The sequence below is a fragment of the Rousettus aegyptiacus genome, unplaced genomic scaffold (assembly GCF_014176215.1).
Source record: "Rousettus aegyptiacus isolate mRouAeg1 unplaced genomic scaffold, mRouAeg1.p scaffold_m13_p_13, whole genome shotgun sequence".
Classification (NCBI taxonomy): Eukaryota; Metazoa; Chordata; class Mammalia; order Chiroptera; family Pteropodidae; genus Rousettus; species Rousettus aegyptiacus.
Window position 1 is genome coordinate 39,991,392 of NW_023416288.1, and position 14,706 is coordinate 40,006,097.

Consider the following 14,706-nt stretch of genomic DNA (forward strand, 5'->3'; position numbering starts at 1 on the left):
TCACACAAACAGGCTAGACACAGAAAAGCCAATGCAATGTTGAAGAGGTAGAACGAGGTTGAAAGACTGACACTATCTAATTTCAAGACTTACTATAAAGCTACAATCATCAAGACGGTATGAAATTGGTGAAAGAATCGACAAACAAACCAATGGAACAGAATAGGAAGCCAAGAAACAGATGCACAAGAACAGAGTCAACTGATGTTTGACAGAGGAATAAAGGCGATTCAATGGAGAAAGGATAGAACAGTCTGTTCGAGAAATGCTGCTGGAGTCATTGGACAGATGCGTGCAAGAAGGAGGAGGGGAGAGGAGGAGGAGGAGGAAAAGGAGATTCCAACCACTGACCTATACGTTTCACAAAAGTAAACTCAGTGTAGGTCATAGACCTGAAATGTGCAATACTATACAGTCACTGGAAGATGACATAGGAGAATATCTAAGGGAGTTTGGGTTTCCCAATGGCTTTTTAGCTACAACATCAAACACAATCTATGAAAGAGAACATTGAAAAGTTGGATTTTATGAAAATTTTAAACTTCTTCTCTGTGAAAGACACCATGAGAGAATGGAAGGACAAGGCATAGGATAAGAAAACAAAAGTTTGCAAAACACATTATTGACAAAGGAGTTGTATCCAAAATATACAACAAACTCTTAAGGTTCAACAGTAAGAAAATGAACAACCCATTTAAAAATGAGCAAAATATCTGAACAGACACTTTGCTAAAGAAGGTATACAGATGACAAATGAGCATACGGAAAGAAGCTCAACATTATATGGCATCAGGGAATTGCACATTAAACCAAGATACCACCTACTAGAATAGCCCCCAAAAAACAAAAAACAAAAAACAAAAACAATAACAACAACAAAAAAAAAACCAAAAATGATGATATGAAATGCTAGTGGGAATGTGTAGCAACAAAAATTCTGATTCTTTGTGGGAATTCAAATGGTACAGCCATTTTGGAAGACAGTTTGTCAGTTTCTTTTAAAATTAAACCCACTCTCACCATAAGATCTAGCAATCATGCTTCTAGGTATTTACTCAATTGAGTTGACAACGTACGTTCACACAAAAGCCTACATGAGAATCTTTATAGCAGTTTTATTCATAATTGCCCAAATCTGGAAGCAAGATGTTCCTCAAAAGCCAAATGGATAAATAAACTTCGGCACATTAATATGGTAAAATATTATTCAGCACCAAAACAAAATGAGCTATCAAGTAACAAAAAGACATAAACCATGGTATATCCATATAATGGAATATTATTCAGCAATAAAAAAATGAGCTATCGAGACATGAAAAGTCAAGGCGGAATCTGAAATGCACATTGCTAAGTGAAAAAAGCCAATCTGAAAAGGCAACATACGGTGTGATTATGATTATGTGAGATTCTGGAAAAGGCAAAACTGTGGAGACAGTAAAAAACGATCAGAGGTTGCCAGGGATTTAGAGGGATCGAATAAGTAAGGCATGAGGCACTTTTAGGGCAGTGACACTTCCCTGTATAATACTGTAATGGCGAGTAGATGACATTATGCATTTGTCAAACCCCATAGAACTGTACGACACAGAGTGAACTTTAATATAAACCACAGACTTTATATTAATGTATTGATATGGCTCCATCAAGTTTAACAAATGGACCACACTAGCGTGAGACATTAATAGTAAGGGAAAGTGTGTGTGTGTGTGTGTGGGGTGAGGGGCAGCGTTAGTATGGGAACTGTCTTGCGCTACCTGCTCAGTATTTTCCGTAAATCTAAAATTGTTCTAAAAATGAAGTTCATTAAATTTTTTTAAGTCCGCCCAGGACTTGTCCTTTAAAGGAATCCAAACTGGCACTTTTTAAAAATAAAATATCTCCCTTTCCTCCATGTAAGTCTCACTTCTCTGCAGAATTTTCTTTGGCTCCATTATTCCTAGGTCATTTTTGTCAGAACTGCAGGGCGGGGTAGTGAGAACTCAGACATATGTCCTCGGGCTCCCATCTGCTCTCCGAATGGTGCCCCATGTGTTGTTGATGTGTAGAATTTTCATTGTTGACATTTACGAATTGACTATAATTGTACTTCGATTTCCTTCTTGACTCAAGTTAATTATAAGGGTGTTTAAATTTCCAAGTGGTATTAAAAACAACTCATGATACTAATTTCAGTTTTTATTGCTTGTTGTTTTAAATATACGAATTGCAAAAGTTCCAGTTTTGGGAATCTACCGAGGGTTTTTCTTTCCCTTGGTAGTTTAGTTTATAACCAATTTCTGAAATATTACCTGGATATTTTACAATAATGTATATTATTCATAAAATTTGTTTAATTTTTCTATGTATGTATTACTGTGTTTTTCCTCTGTACAGCTGAACATTTTAGTAGTATATATTTAGTGTTCTATTATTTGTTTCATATAAGTTTATTAATATTCGCTTACCATTATGTATTGTATCACTTATAAATATAAATAATTCTTTATCCCACGTAGTGCTATTTGTTCTGAATTTAATTATTCTGACGGTGCAATTGTAATGAATGCCTTCTTTTGGTTTTCAGTTGCTTGATACACCTTTAGCCATTTTTCTATCACTCTATTTTTACACTTTGATAATCATTTCATCATATAGATTTCTCTTCTAAACAGTCAAATTTGAGAAACGTTTTGTAAATAGTCTTTGTTTTAGTAAAGGAGCTTAAGTCATTTGTATTTGTGGTGACAAATAGTGCTTAGTCAATATTTGTTTCAGTCACCTCATTCTAATATTTCTGCGTCAAATTTTTTCCTCGTTACTTGTTTTTTCTTATTTGATTGTTAATTATGGTAGTTTGAAAAATAGCCCCCAAAGACATTCAAATCCTAATCTCTGAAACTTATGTATATTACCTTATATGGAAAAAAATAAAAAGACTTTGCAGATGCAGTTAACATAAGGATCTTGAAATAAAGAGATTATGCTGTCCAAATACAATCATATGTATCCTTATAAGGGGAGGCAGAGTGAGATTTGATGTAGAGACAGAAGAGGCATTGTAACCACAGACACAGAGATGGGATTGGTGTGGCCGCAGATCAAGGAATGCTGGCAGCCACCTGAAGCTGTTAAGGTCAAGGTCCTGACTGTCCTTTAGAGTCTCTGGAGGAAGAGTGCTCCTGCTAACACCTTGACTTTAACCTGTGTAACTGATTTTGGACTTCTGGTCTCCGGGACTGTGAGAGAATATGTTTATGTTGGTTTAGCCACAAAGTTTGTGATGATGTCTTACAAGTAGGCATAGAAAATTAATATTGTTTCTCCAATTTTATTCCACTCTATTATAGCTTATCTTTAATCTTAAATTTTATATGTCTCTGTCAAAGTAAAAAATATATATATGTAAAATGTCTACATAAAAATTTAACATGATTTCTTTCCTTCTACCCTCTCCTCTCACTCAACGCCCCAGATTTTTTCCCGAGATGTTTCCTAACTATATTTATACTTATTTTGGAAACATTTTGTATTTTTCTGACTAACTGCTTACCATAGCTGCTATTATTCAATCATATTCCCTCTTCTTGAGTTCTTAACTTTGAAACAATTCTCAAACAGCAGAAATATTTTCTCCAGGAAAATTTTTCATGAAGACTATGTGATGTTATGTTTTCTTCCTTCTTACATATCTAAGAAAATTATTCTGTGCCGAGGCATGGTAATGATATTCACGAAATTCTTGGATCATAATTTTTCTTTCAAAACTCTGAACATGTTTTTATACTGTTTTCTGGCATTTATTTTTGTGGAGAAAAGCGTGACAATTTGAGATTCATTTCTTTTACGCAAACTTTAATATATATATTTTTTACCCTGCCTAGATGTTTAAAGACTCCTGAAATTACTCTTCTTGGCTGTATCTCAAAACGGATCTCTTTCCATTAACATTGCTCGCTCCTCTAGGCACTCTTTACTGGGACCGTCTTCCTACCCCGGATTTTGGAGCTCTGTCAGCCCCCTCACTCAATATAGCCACAGGTGGCCAAGATTCTTATGACATTCCACCCCCACAGGGTGCACCCTTGGGAGCTCTCTTGCCCGTCCTTCTCTGTTACCATCTCCTCAGCTGAATTCATGGTTAACACGTGGAAAACCCAGTTTTCTCTCTGGGGACAGTTGTCTGATTTGGGGGTTAAATTTGGCCGTTGTTTTTCTTTCTGTCGGTATATCGCCTTTTTAGCAAGAGGAAAATGTCTCCTGATATTGTTCATGGGGCCTTCGGGGTTCTCGGTCAGTCCTCAGATCCCTCTTCCTGCAGCAACTTTCTCAACATTAGTTCTGGGATACATTTGTGATGGTGTTACAGAAACAAAAATAACAAAGAACAACGTCAAAAAAAAAACTACGGATTCAGACAAAGGTCATTCCCAAAGTCATGTTATCTCCATTTCATTTTAGAAGAAATTCAGATACTCGCCCTTAGACTTCAGACTTCACATTTCTCTTCTACACGCTCTAGATTGACCCAAAGTTTATGAAGCACAGAGATAGCTAGACTCAGGAGAAATGAGGCTCAAAGTTAGCAGAAAGTTTTCCACCTTGATCACCCTTTCAAAGATATTTCATCTAATTACATTTTGAGTATGCTCTTCACATAAGAGATATTAACCTCTTATATCCTAATTTCCTTCCCTGCAAAGCATGCAAATAACACTACACTCAGGATAATTAAAGGGCATGGGTGAGGTTAATGAAAGAAAGAGCGGGAAGGAATTGGAGGAGACCTGAGGCTGACCCTAGAGAACAGCTCCGCTGGCGAGGTGGACGAGAAAGGGGTGGGCCGACAGCTCGGATGATGATAAATGATTCAGACCAGCTCCCTGAAACCAAAACCTTTTTAGCATCATCTCTCAACATCTCTCACTGATAAAAGGCAAACGAACATTTGTTTCTAATTACTCTGGAATGTCAACTGTGGCAGGGAAAATTAGTTTAGCTTTAAAAGTCAATCACAAACAAATGTACCATGCAAATGTCAAAAGAGGGACGGACTGATTCTGCAATGTGGAGTCTCCAAGACACCCAGGGAATGAGTGAGCAGAGGAGAGCTGGAAGCCTTCTCAACTGTCACCACTTGCCATGCAAATTCCAGCACCAAGAACAGCAATCTGCTTCCTGGAGCAGGAAGTGTCCCTAACTCAACCCTCAGCCCTCCCCTTGATTCAGTGCCCAGGTTTCTAAAACAGCACAAAACACTCGTCTCTCCGTGATATGCCTTCCCTACCCTCTGCGAAGTCACACCTCTTCTCTCACTTCCATCTCCAGGTCGTGCTGCTCTACGCCTCTACCTACGTCTTGGTGTCCCTCAGCATCGACAGATACCATGCCATCGTCTATCCCATGAATTTCCTGCAAGGAGGTGAGCTGGCTCAACCGGGTGCTGTTTCATAAGGGATCATCCTTCGTGGCGGGTGGGATTGATTTCATTGTTATACTCTTAACAATGGTTCTCTTCTTCCCCTTTCTTCTCTTCTTCTTCCTCCTTCTCTCCTTCATGGATTGTCCCAAAAAATGTAGACAAGAAAGTTTGGGTTCCTGGGAAAATGCTGATGGTTCCTTGGATGGCCAGGAGCCCCTGACTACTGGGGAAGGTGGACTGCTGACCATTCATTCACCTCGAGGCTAATGCCTCCAGATTTTACTTCACGGCAGTGTTGACACACATACCTGTCCTAAGAAATGAACGCTCCGACCTCTGCTTGTTCCTTTTTCAGGAATGAGCACCTTGCCCTCTTTACTCCCGAACCATAGTAATAATTGGAAAGATGTTCTTAACTGTCAATCATACCAGAAACAAGGAAAGCCTTCCTCCATCCAGAGATAGTGAGGGGTTCCTGAAAGAAAGAAGCAGAAAGGTCAGAGGAAAGGCTGCAACCACACAGCAGATGATGCTGCAGCCTGGAGGGACAAGTGTTGAGAGCGCTTCCTGAATGGGTCATGCAAATGCCCAGGGCATGGAGGAGGGTTAATCACAGCATGGCTCCCTGCCCACTACACTCCCCTCTCCCCAAGGGATGGAAGGCTCTGCCTCCAGCGAGTGGGGGTGCTAGGTTAGAGGTGGCATCCTGGGAAGCAATGTGTCCTGGAGATACGGTGGGGACCTCATCTATTACTCTGCCCACTCTCCTCCAGGACCCTGGAAAGCAAGTAAGAACCCAGCGTATAGTGACCCGTCCTACTCTTCCAAACAGGCTTTGCAAACTGATAAAATGAAGAATTTGATGTGAAATCTTGACGACAAAGGTGTAATCAAATATCATAACAAACATGACAAAGCCAAACTGTGAGGAGAACCTCAGGACACTTGCTGGAGGCTCAGGGTTTGGGATCCAGAGCCAAGAAGCAGACGTGGTCAGTTACCCATCTCACCATATTTATTAGGTGAAAAAAAACATCAACTGTTTAGTTTCAGGGGAAATACGGCAAGTTCTAGGAGACATTTTGCAATAATCTGAACAGCGCCCTAAATTACAGGAAAAGCAGCAGTGAAGATTAGAATGTTCTCTTAAAGATGTGAAGCAATTTATTTCCTCACTACAAAATTAATAGAGGTCCCATGCAGGGCACTTGGAAAATAATCGTTTCCAAGCGCTTCGGGGAAAGATGCAAGCTCGGAAACAGACATCAGCCATTTCCCTTCCTCCGCCCGATCCCAAGTGACATCTTGGAGGAAACCTACAAGTAATAGGGGGCGACCTGCAGCTGGGATGGGAGCCAAGGAAAGAAGCCAGAAACTTCAGGGCGTTCCCAGCCATGGGGAGCAGACTTGACAGGGATGCCAAGCCACCGAGGAGAGCTGCGTGGCCTTATGCAGCACGCGACAAAGGTCCTCATAGTTAGAGGATGAGACAATAATAGGTGAGAGCTGGGCATGCGAGGGGCCAGGGAACCCTGCGCTGGCTTCACCACGATGCTACACTCACTGGACCTAAGGGCAGCTGCGAGGGGCAGAGGCAGGGGTGTAGGCACTGAGCTGCGAGGGGCAGAGGCAGGGGTGTAGGCACTGAGCTGAGAGAAGCGGGGAGAAGAGACTCCCCATGGAGCACACGGCCTTTCCGTGCGGAATGGGGCAGGTGGAAGCCGGCAGGACCCGCACATGGCCGAGCGGGCACAAGGCAAGGGCACCCGACGGCGGAAGGAGAGGGGGCGGGGAGGCTGCATTGTACTCATCTTTTTATGGCTTTTTACTAAAGTGGTGGTTTCCTTAGCCAGCAGCTCCAGAGACGTGGATGACTTAAAGGCTCTTTAGGAAAAATAAATATGAAAATAATTAGAAAAATACCTACTAATAATGAAGAGAGATATGCAGTGCTAGATATAAAAAATATGATACTTTGATAACTAGAACAATATGACGGTGGAAATGAGGATATGCTACGTAAAGCATATGGAATATCAGATCAGTAAGAAAAGACCGAATTAGTCAACACATGGTGTTGGAATAGCTGTCTAACCATTTCTTTTGAAGCATTAGATCACCACCTGCCATAGCTAATTACAAAGTAAATTCTAGCTGGATTGAAAACCAAAAATCTTACACATGAAAGGTTATGGTTTATGGGTAAAACTTCTATAATTATGGTTTATGGGCAAAACACCAAAAGCACCAACGATAAGGAAAATATCATTTTTAATGTATCAAAATTTTTCATGTTATACAAATAATACACATTGGAAACATACTTAAAAAGCAAAACGATGAATAAAAATATGTGTATACAACAGGCAAAGGGGTGGTAGCCTCGTAAAGAACATTGGCAAAGAAATGAGAACCTACCGATTTAAAAAGTAGACAAAGAACATGAAGAAAAATGTTAAGAGACGAGGAACACAACTGAAACAGAAGATGTATAGAAACGCTCCTGTGACTACTAACTGAAGAACTTCGAGACTAAATATTTGGATAGGAAATCTTACAGACTAGGTAAAAATATTAAGAGAAAGAACCGTCTCAGTGTTGAGAAAGTATAAGGAAATGGGAACTTCTGTATATACTTCCGGTGGGAGCTGTAACTGGTAGACTTATGAGGAAAAATTTGGCAGTTTTTGCCGAAGTCCTCTGTTTCTAAGATTTCATTCTAAGGAAATCATTAGAACAGTGCAGAGAGATACCTGTAAATTATTTATAATAAAAATAATCAGAAATTATTTAAATACTTAATAATAAGCTATGGATAAAATTGGAGTTTGGTGTAACCATAGAAAAATGTTATTTTATCAGGGCTTTTCAGACTGCACTGGCCCCCGAGGGCTCATTCCGTGGAACTGGGATCAGGACAGGGCTGGAAGGTTCCGACTGTCACCCAGCTTCAACCCAAACGACCTGGGCTTCCTGCTCCGAGCTTGAGATAAAATTATATTTCAAGAAAAGCTCTTATTGACTGAACATATCTGAATGCCACCTGGGTAGACACAGACTTCCTGACAGGAAAAGATGGTCATAATATGTTTTCAGAGGAAAAAAAAATAGATTATAAAGCAGCATATGTGTTATGACCTCATTTTTATGTATGTAACCCATATATTATGTATGACTACATCATCAAAATTTAAACTGGCCATTTCCGGGTGATGTCCCTATGGTAAATGGAAGGACGCCAGACAGGCCGAAGGCTCCAGGCCTGCCTTGGAGGCTCGGCAAGGTGACCAGACACGCATTGGCACAGCAAAGTATCAAATGCATGTGGAACAACTGAGCTCTCCAGGACTGTCCGAATGGGTGCATTCATTTCCAAGCTGGGTGGGTAAATCGGGAAAGGAGGAGGGAAGTAGAAAGTAGGGAGCCCAGACCTCACGCCAAGTATTGTGCCAGCTTCCGTGCAAGCATCTCTCTTTAATCCTTGCGTCGGCCCTGGATGCAGGTCCTACAATCCCCATTTTACAGACGAGAAAACTGAGGCTCTGAGAGGCCCAGAGTTCCCATCACACGGTGATGCTTTTCTACCTTAGACTCCAAGTATGTGCCCAAGGAATGTTTCCAGATGCCCAGTCCTGTCTCTCTTTTCTCTGAGCAGAAAAGCAAGCCAAGATCCTCACCGTGGCCGCCTGGAGCCTCTCCTTCCTGTTCTCCATCCCCACCCTGATCATATTTGGGAAGAGGAAACTCTCTAACGGCGAAGTGCAGTGCTGGGCCCTGTGGCCTGACGACTCCTACTGGACTCCGTACATGACCATCGTGGCCTTCCTGGTGTACTTCATCCCGCTGGCCATCATCAGGTAAGAGGCCAGCAGGCCGGACTCGTGCAGAGGCTTTCCTGCTCGCCTCCCCGAAAGCTCACTCATTGTTCCTAGTGTTTGTGGGGACACTGGCCAGGCCACAATGTTAAAGCTTCTGCTAAGCCCAACTCCTCCAAAGGAGAATAAGGAGCAGGGAACTGATATCATCTGGGTCTGTAGTATGGGACAGGTATTGTGCTAAGTAGCTAACAAGTACCCCGTTAACCATACTAAAACTCTATGAAATAACTACCACTGTCCCCATCTTATAAGTGATGAAACTCAAGCTCGGAGTGGTTAAGTAAGTCACCCAACATCACGCAGGATTTAAACAAAGTTTGATCTGATTTCATACCCTGTTCTTTTTGAATCATGCAGCCTTTCGAATAGGACATAGTATCAGTTACAGAAATCTTATGTAATGGAAATGACAGACCTACTTGAAACAAAACTGAACAAAAACCACGATAAGACAAAACTATGCTAGAGTATGCACGCAGCGCAATCAGGTCATGGCAGGGGACACTTCCTAGAAGCCACTGCTGAAGGAGGGAAGGAGTCTGATAGACGGGGAAGGAGAGGAAGCAGGTTCCTTGGCAGCTGGAGCTCCGAGTGAGTGTGATGACAAGGAAGGACATGCAGGCAGTGTTAGTGGGTGAGCCATTGACCATAAGCTCTTTCTGGGTGGGGCAAGGCTTAATTATGACAGGACTTAGCAACCAAGCCATAAGATGCCCCCTTTGTCCTGTAGTCAAGGGTGGGCCAAAGCTGGTCTTTCAGCGGAGACCACCACCAGCACCTGAGGAAGGCAGGGTCTCCCACGGCCATGTTGCAGAGTCGTTTCTGAAAGGGCCTGCGTGGGTGGGCGAGATATTTAGTGTGTATTCGAGTCACACTGATCCTGAGATCCTGCTGCACTTTCTGAGTGGCCCCAAACCTGCCATGATGTGCCACGTAATTTGTCCCAGACAAAGAAAGATCAGCCTTTGGCTTTTGACAGTATAAATAATGCTGTAATAAAAATACTTACATTTAAAATTATTCATGAGCCTCTGATTATTTCCTCAGCACTCATTCTAGTGGAATTGCTAGATCAAAGGTGATGCTCATTTTAAGACTTCGATGGATGTTCATAAACTGCCCTCTGGGAAGGATGTGTTCCCGCCAACAACAATCACAAGCTCCGATTTTCCTTTCTCCCACTCAGTGGAAGGTGGTGCCGTTGTTTTATTAAATCTCAGCCAACGGCAGAGGTTACAAAGTGGCTCGTTGATTCAAGGTGCATTTCTTTGATCATTAAGTGGCTAGGTATTATTTCTCAAGTGTTTTCTGATATTACAGAAATCACTTGTTCTTGCTCTTTGCTCATCGCTAGTCTCAGAAAATACTAAAGCTGGAGAAATGTTATCCGTCACATAGCTCAGCCCCTGAATTTTTCACAAGAACAGACTTAGGGCTAAAAGAAGCGAAGTAATTCGCGGCTCTGCATCAGAGGGCGAGCTGGCCGGGAGCAGAAGCATCCCCTCGGCTGGCCCAGCAGCCTTGCTGAGATTAACGCGTGTCCAGTCATCTCTCTGAATTGACAAATTGACATCTATATTTTATTTCGACTTACTGCTCTCCCGCAAGTTGAATTTGGAAGGAATCTTGAAGGGAAGTTGAAGGTTACTTAGACAGCCCATCGAAGGTAAGTCAGAGCAGCCCTAGAGAGGGCGTGCGGACGAGGAGAGAGGCTCGTCCCAGCCAGAAGAAGCATTTGGAAGGCAGCGGCTCCGGCTGTCACAGGCAACTGACTCATCGATTTCCGTGGCGGTGCATGTCCTGGCTTCTCTCCATATTGATTTCCCATCAGCTCCTGAAATCAGCCAAAACCCTTGCTCAGCAGGGCAGATACCAGCGCGAACCACGTAGCTCGCTCTGTGCCGTCTGGCCAGATGTGTCAGGCGGGTCTCTCCCTGTCTGAAATTTCTCCCGGTTAAGTTGAGCTTCTTCCTCCCATCAGGCCTTCTCCTCAAATTTGCCTGCAGCCCAACTTGTGTGTAGTTTTGTACTGTCCTTGCAAAAAGCGAAGTATAATTTGATCATTAAAGGAGATGATTTCAAAAGTGGGTCTCACTTAGCCCTCATCAAACTAAGATGCTCCTTAAATCCTGCTCCTTGCTTCCAGCCCAGGTGTCACCAGGAATATTCGGTGACCTCCCTCCCTCTGCCCTTGAGCATCTCTGGAGCACGTCCTACCTGCTCAGTCAGGATCTTCCCTCTTTCGTGGTTAGGCTCCCTGTGTTGTAGAAAGCTTCTCTCTGGGGGACATGGCACCCCCACCTCAATCGGCTCCTCCTCCCTTCTTGAAACAAGACCAGGCCCAGAGGGAATTTTGCAACTAATTCCCACATTAAGTTGCTACAATTTCATATCTCTCAGAGCTGAGAGTAAGGTAAAGACCTTGGGTTAAATTCTTAACTCTAAGCCTAGGTAGATTTAAGAAAAAACTCAGATAAGATGGCCACTCACTTTATTAATCAAGTCTTGTGCTTCATTATCCCTCATGCATTTAGATAGATAGATAGATAGATAGACAGACAGACACATACGTGTATATATATAACACATACGTGATACATATATTTCTCCTCACCAAATTTATAGGCAAAATATATCTATATATAGTTGTTTATTTATTTTTTATAGTTGTTTTAATTTGTATTTCTTTCATTATGACGAGACCGAATACATTTTGTTTATCATTTGTTTTTTAAATAAATTATCTAGTCATATTCTTTTACCCATTTTTCTCTATTTTACTTTATTTTCCCTATTAGATCTCTAGAGAAATTTTTTACAGAATAAACTTCTCCTATTTTTATATGTTGAGGACATTTTCCTAGTTTGTCATTAGCCTTTTTATATTGAATAGGGTTTTATTTCATTTTGCTTTTAGTTAATAAGACTGATATAATTAAGAAAACAAGAGAATGTGTGAATAATTGTAATTAGAAATGAGAAAGTCAAAGAACTAGTTTTAAAAACTTAAAAGAATCATAAGAAAGGATTTTGCAAAACTTTATATGAATACAAATGAAAATATGAGTGAGTTGGGTATGTACAGCTTTTGTGAAATATAGACATTTTACATTTTAGTATATTCACATCTATTCATGCTTCTCTTTACATTTTATCATTTCATTTAAAAATCATCCCTCCCACATACTTATCTATACTTTGATTTAACTTTGATTTACATTAATCATTTGAAAATAATTTCATTGTTGAGAGCATATTAAAAATATCATTTTAAAAATATATATTTTATTCGATTTGCCAATTGTCCCAATACCATTTACTTTTGATGTTCGATATGAATTAGAAATCTAAGTTAAATTTGTTTTTTTAATGCTCTCAAAACTGAAGCTGTCCCATGTAGAAAATGAGAATAATGCTAGCACCAACCATATAATGTTGCTGGAGAGATTAAATAAGGTAATTTCCATAAAGGGCTTGGCACAATTCTCGGTTGATTGGTATGGTGAGCAAATCACCATTCTTGTCATCACAACATCGTATCAGAGCTTCGGTGGCCAGCAGACCTCGATTTGAATCTGTCCTCTGACATTTGCTAGTCATGGGACCTCAGCCTCGTCATCCATAAAATGGGGACAATATACTCTATTTCCCATTGTTCACATATGAAGTCATAAGATAAGAACTCATAGGAAGCGAAAACCACGATCGACATGGGTTAAGCATTTGCCATACGGTGCCCAATGGTATTGATGAGACAGGGATGCAAAGCGCTGTACAGAGGAGCAGGCGCGGAGCAGGACTCAACACTGACGGCTCCCCTCCTGAATGCGCTCAATGCCGTGCTCCCCTCCTGAATGCGCTCAATGCCGCACGACTGCACACTTAAAATGGTTAAAATGGTAAGTTTTCTGTTATGTGTATTTTACCACAGTAAAAAAAAAAAATCATCAACATATAAAGGGAGAGCAGGAATGGAGGGGAAGCTACAGATTACAGAGACATTTTAAAGGGACAATTTATAGAACTTTCTGAGTCAATAGAGGAAAAGCATGAGGAAGAAAGAGGAGACGAATGCGATCTGGAGGTCTCTCCGACGCGTGACCGTCGCGCGCCGAGAAGTGGCCTGATTTGGTTAGTAAATTAAGGGGGTGCCCTGCTTATCAGGCGTTTCCTGGCTGCGAGTGAAGCTGGTACCGGCTCCGCACGCGCCCGGCTGGTCCTCCGGTGATGAGGAGGGATGGCTTGGGCCCAGACCCCCAACGCGTAAGGCGTTCCCTCATTTCCCACTGCATATATGGTTGGTGGTCAACAAATATTTGAATTATTGATCAGCGAAGCACTGGGGTTCCAATTATAACACACAGCACGTCACAGTTACCTTTCTTTGTTTTTCATTTACCTGGGGAAAAAGTTGCCCTGCTCCAGCAAGTACGCTGCTTAGAGTAAAGGATAGACTCACCAGTAATTTTTTTTTCATTTCTCTTTTTTTTTTTTTAATGTAGACTTACATATTCCAGAAAAGTCCCTGGGCAGGTATATGAGAAGAGGGATCTGGTGATCCCCCAAAGCCCCGGGATTTCCTGGAACACCCAGGGAGAGGGGGTAACGGGACAGGAATGGGAAAAGCAGTAAGAAGCAGAGGGTTTTAACCCAGCCATTAATTAAGTTACAGTCTAAAGATCATTAAAAGAAATTAGTGCTTTGTCAGCAGCTGCAAATTAGAGGTCCTATTTTTTTTTTTAACCAGTGATTCTCAAGAGGGAAGTTGATGCTATTTTAAAATAAAGCAGTTCTTTCTTCCAAAGTTTCAGTTGAGATAGTTAATATATTAGAAATGTCAAATAAAATAAAAGAAGAGTATTTTTGTATTTATCAAAGGAGACACAAGATACGAAATTTGCTGATGCTTCTGAGTCATTAACACGTTAATTTCCTGTGAGGCGTAGATTCTATCCTACAAGTATAGGCATGATATTATGTGGAAAATGGGGAAGGAAGACGGGACGGAAAATGACATTTATTGTGTCTCTGCTCATTTTCAAGCACTGGGCTGGACACTAGAAACGTTGTCATATTTGAGCCCTAAAAAATTCTTAAGAAGTTTATATTATTAACTCCGTTTATAATATTAACTCTCAACCGAGGCTCCCTGTCTTAGTGTGTTCAGGCCGCTATAATGAAGCATCACAGGCCGGGTGGCTTATAAACAACAGAAACTTGTTTCTCACGGTTCTGGAGGCTGGAAGTCTGAGATTGGGGTGCCAGCAGGGGCAAGTGGGGGCCCTCTTCCAGGCTGCAGACTTCTCTCTGTATCCTTGCATGGCGGAAGGGGTGAGGGAGCTCTGTAGGGTCTCTTCTCATCGGGCCGCTAATCCCATTCATAAGGCCTCCACCCTATGACCTGATCACCTCTCAAAGACCCCGCCTCCA

At 41.5% G+C, this 14,706-nt stretch overlaps 1 protein-coding gene across 2 annotated transcripts in view; it reads left to right on the plus strand.

Moving 5' to 3' along the window:
- NPSR1 (neuropeptide S receptor 1) overlaps positions 1-14,706 on the plus strand; it is a 96,900-nt gene that overhangs the window by 68,836 nt on the left and 13,358 nt on the right. The window contains exons 4-5 of one of the 2 annotated variants that reach the window (XM_036230468.1): positions 5,305-5,398; positions 9,054-9,255. In XM_036230468.1, the coding sequence (XP_036086361.1) occupies positions 5,305-5,398; positions 9,054-9,255 (296 nt within the window). The remainder of the gene's footprint in view (positions 1-5,304; positions 5,399-9,053; positions 9,256-14,706) is intronic. The other variant, XM_036230469.1, reaches the window with a different exon arrangement.